Source organism: Pyrus communis, chromosome 7 (assembly GCF_041283825.1).
Source record: "Pyrus communis isolate YQ-2024b chromosome 7, ASM4128382v1, whole genome shotgun sequence".
NCBI lineage: Eukaryota > Viridiplantae > Streptophyta > Magnoliopsida > Rosales > Rosaceae > Pyrus > Pyrus communis.
Genome location: NC_142571.1, coordinates 21,239,021 through 21,241,792, shown reverse-complemented (window position 1 = coordinate 21,241,792; position 2,772 = coordinate 21,239,021). Strand labels below are relative to the sequence as shown.

The following is a 2,772-nucleotide window of genomic DNA, read 5'->3' as shown; positions in this document are numbered from 1 at the left end:
TGTCACATTTTTATCTTTCTCATCAAACGGGCCGTGAATGAGAAATCCCTATGTACATACCCCATTATCTGTTTTTCTGTCGCGGTGGTTGCGCAGAGAGAGAGAGTGAGAGAGAGAGAGAGAGAGAGAATGGTCCATGGTTGTTTTAAGAGGTGGTTTTTGAGGAGATTTTAAGGTCCAGGGTCTCAGTTGTGGATGTGAGCTTGCGCCTTCCAGTACTAGCTAGTTTCCCACACTGTCCAATCTGTGGGCCCCTTGTCGATACCCAAATCCATGGACCCCACGTCCTTCCACTTTTATGTAATGTAAGGTAGGTGGCTCTTCTCACAACATAATGAAAACAGAAGCTTGAATTTTTTTTCATGTGTATACTCCCCCTCCTCGTCCAACAACGTATATATATAGTCCTTCCCCACATAATTCTTTGCGTGCACCAACTTATACTATTACCTCCTCTCTCTCTCTCTCGTCCTTCTTCTGTACTACTCCATCTCATTGTTTTAACTACCTCATATTCTTTTAGATTCTTCAGAAGAACTCAGAGAAACGTTTAATACTTGTTAATCAAAATGGCGCCTGAAAACATGAGTATATCTGTAAATGGGCAATCTCAAGTCCCTCCTGGATTCAGATTTCATCCAACCGAAGAGGAACTCTTGCAGTACTACTTGAAGAAGAAGGTTTCAAATCAGAGGATTGATCTCGATGTCATTCGTGATGTCGATCTCAATAAGCTTGAGCCATGGGATATACAAGGTAGGTACATACATATTTAAAGCGCATATCTGGAACAAACTAGGTATTCGTGTGAACCGAAGTTTTCATCCGAGTAATTGAATTTTTGCAGAGAAATGTAAGATAGGAACTACACCACAGAATGATTGGTACTTCTTCAGCCATAAGGACAAGAAGTACCCGACTGGAACACGAACAAATCGTGCAACTGTTGCCGGATTCTGGAAGGCAACCGGCCGTGATAAAGTGATATGCAGCAACTGCAGGCGTATCGGTATGCGGAAGACTCTGGTGTTCTACAAAGGCCGCGCTCCCCATGGCCAAAAGTCTGATTGGATCATGCATGAATATAGACTCGACGACAATAATACTAGCAATTGCAATATCACTAATGTAAGCCATTTTGAGTACCCTATAATATAACATCATTCTTAATGGCAAATGATTTTTCACATACCCATTTTTCTCTCCATGGACAGTCCTATCTATTTTTGACCTTTTGATCGAGTAAAACAAAGGAGCATCAAGGAACAGTTTTAAACAGGAATGTGCAAAAGAGAAAACATGATGTGCAAAAATCCTTTTTTTTCTTAATTACGTTCTATATCTAAGAAATTTTTCTAGACCACTACAAGTGATGGAATCTGTGGTTCAAAAACTGGCAATATAATATCTATCAGACAATAAAAGATGCTTATGTATATATGTTTAATTCATATCAGGTGTCTACAGTTATGGGAGAGGCGGCACAAGATGAGGGATGGGTGGTTTGCCGAATCTTCAAGAAGAAAAACCTCCACAAAAGTTTTAGCAGCCCAATCTTGAGTAGTACTACTTCATCCATCATAACAGAAACAAGAAGTGGCCAATCACTGTTTGATTCGTGTCCCGACGGAGCTTTGGAGCAAATACTTCAATACATGGAAAGGACATGCAAGGAAGAAGAGAATGAAGCCTACATTAACAATATTAGCACAAGATTTAACCTCCAACCAATCAACACTGGCATTAGTAATACTAGCAATCACAATGGCTTCCATGAGAGGTTCTCGAAACGTCCAACCCTAGAAAGCCCAAACTCCACAAGCAGCCAGGATTGTTACCAACCAAACATTCATGAGGAGATGATGGTCACAGAGAAGAATAATAACCAGGTGAGTCCCTTCACTGATAATCATCAAAACATAGATTATGATGCACACCACATGGACTCAGGACTCACCAGCTGGGCAGCGCTAGACCACCTTGTAGCTTCACAGCTCAATGGACAAACCGAAGCCTCTAGTCAATTAGCTTGTTTCAGCACTGACCCCCACGACACTATTGTTTATGACAACAATGATCATGATCATGAACTCCAATTACCAAATACCCTACGAGGATCATTGTCTTCATCCAACAAATCCTACCATGCCACTCACCATTACAACAACAGCGAAATCGACCTGTGGAATTTCGATCGACAATCAGCATCGTTGTCATCCTCCGACACGCTGTGCCTCGTGTCGAACGGTCCTATATAACGGACCAACCCAATATCATGTAATTTCATATAAGAATGTTATTTACTCCGTCCAAGTCAGAGAAATATATAACTGCAAGCACAGTAGTATAAACATATGTATGTTAGATAAATAAAGTTTGTTCTGGACTTTTAAATGGGGTGGCACTGTCAAAGTACCATTATCTTCACTTAATTACAATGTCTACTATTAGTTTTTCACTGTTCATGTCTAGAATCATATATATATATATGGCAATGGGTGGTGACTGTGAGTGGAGTACTACAGCTAGTCTTAGTACTGATTATTATCTTTTCCGAATGCAATAATAATTCTAAAAAAATCTCCTAAGATGATATTCAAGTTGGTGATGGACCATATAATCATCTTGATCATCAATTAATCTTTGTGTCACGTGGCTTGTTGGTTTGTTTGTGGATATCGAGCCCCATGGCTCAACCAATCAATCCTCTCATCACTATAACTCAAGAGTCCATGTACATGATCACAACTTACTAGCTAGCTCGCCACAGTG

General features: G+C 40.3%; 1 protein-coding gene across 1 annotated transcript; it reads left to right on the top strand.

Moving 5' to 3' along the window:
• The first annotated feature begins 328 nt into the window (after positions 1 to 328).
• Positions 329 to 2,394, top strand: LOC137733198 (NAC domain-containing protein 43). Its single transcript, XM_068472357.2, has 3 exons — positions 329 to 756; positions 848 to 1,128; positions 1,458 to 2,394. The coding sequence occupies exons 1-3, from the start codon at positions 570 to 572 to the stop codon at positions 2,256 to 2,258; spliced, it is 1,269 nt and encodes a 422-aa protein (XP_068328458.2). The 5' UTR covers positions 329 to 569; the 3' UTR covers positions 2,259 to 2,394.
• The last annotated feature ends 378 nt before the right edge of the window (positions 2,395 to 2,772 follow it).

Coding starts and splice junctions, on each gene's coding strand:
- LOC137733198 (XM_068472357.2), top strand. CDS start 570: ATGGCGCCTGAAAACATGAGTATATCTGTAAATGGGCAATCTCAAGTC. Junction 757..847: donor TGAGCCATGGGATATACAAG/GTAGGTACATAC, acceptor GAATTTTTGCAG/AGAAATGTAAGATAGGAACT. Junction 1,129..1,457: donor GCAATTGCAATATCACTAAT/GTAAGCCATTTT, acceptor AATTCATATCAG/GTGTCTACAGTTATGGGAGA.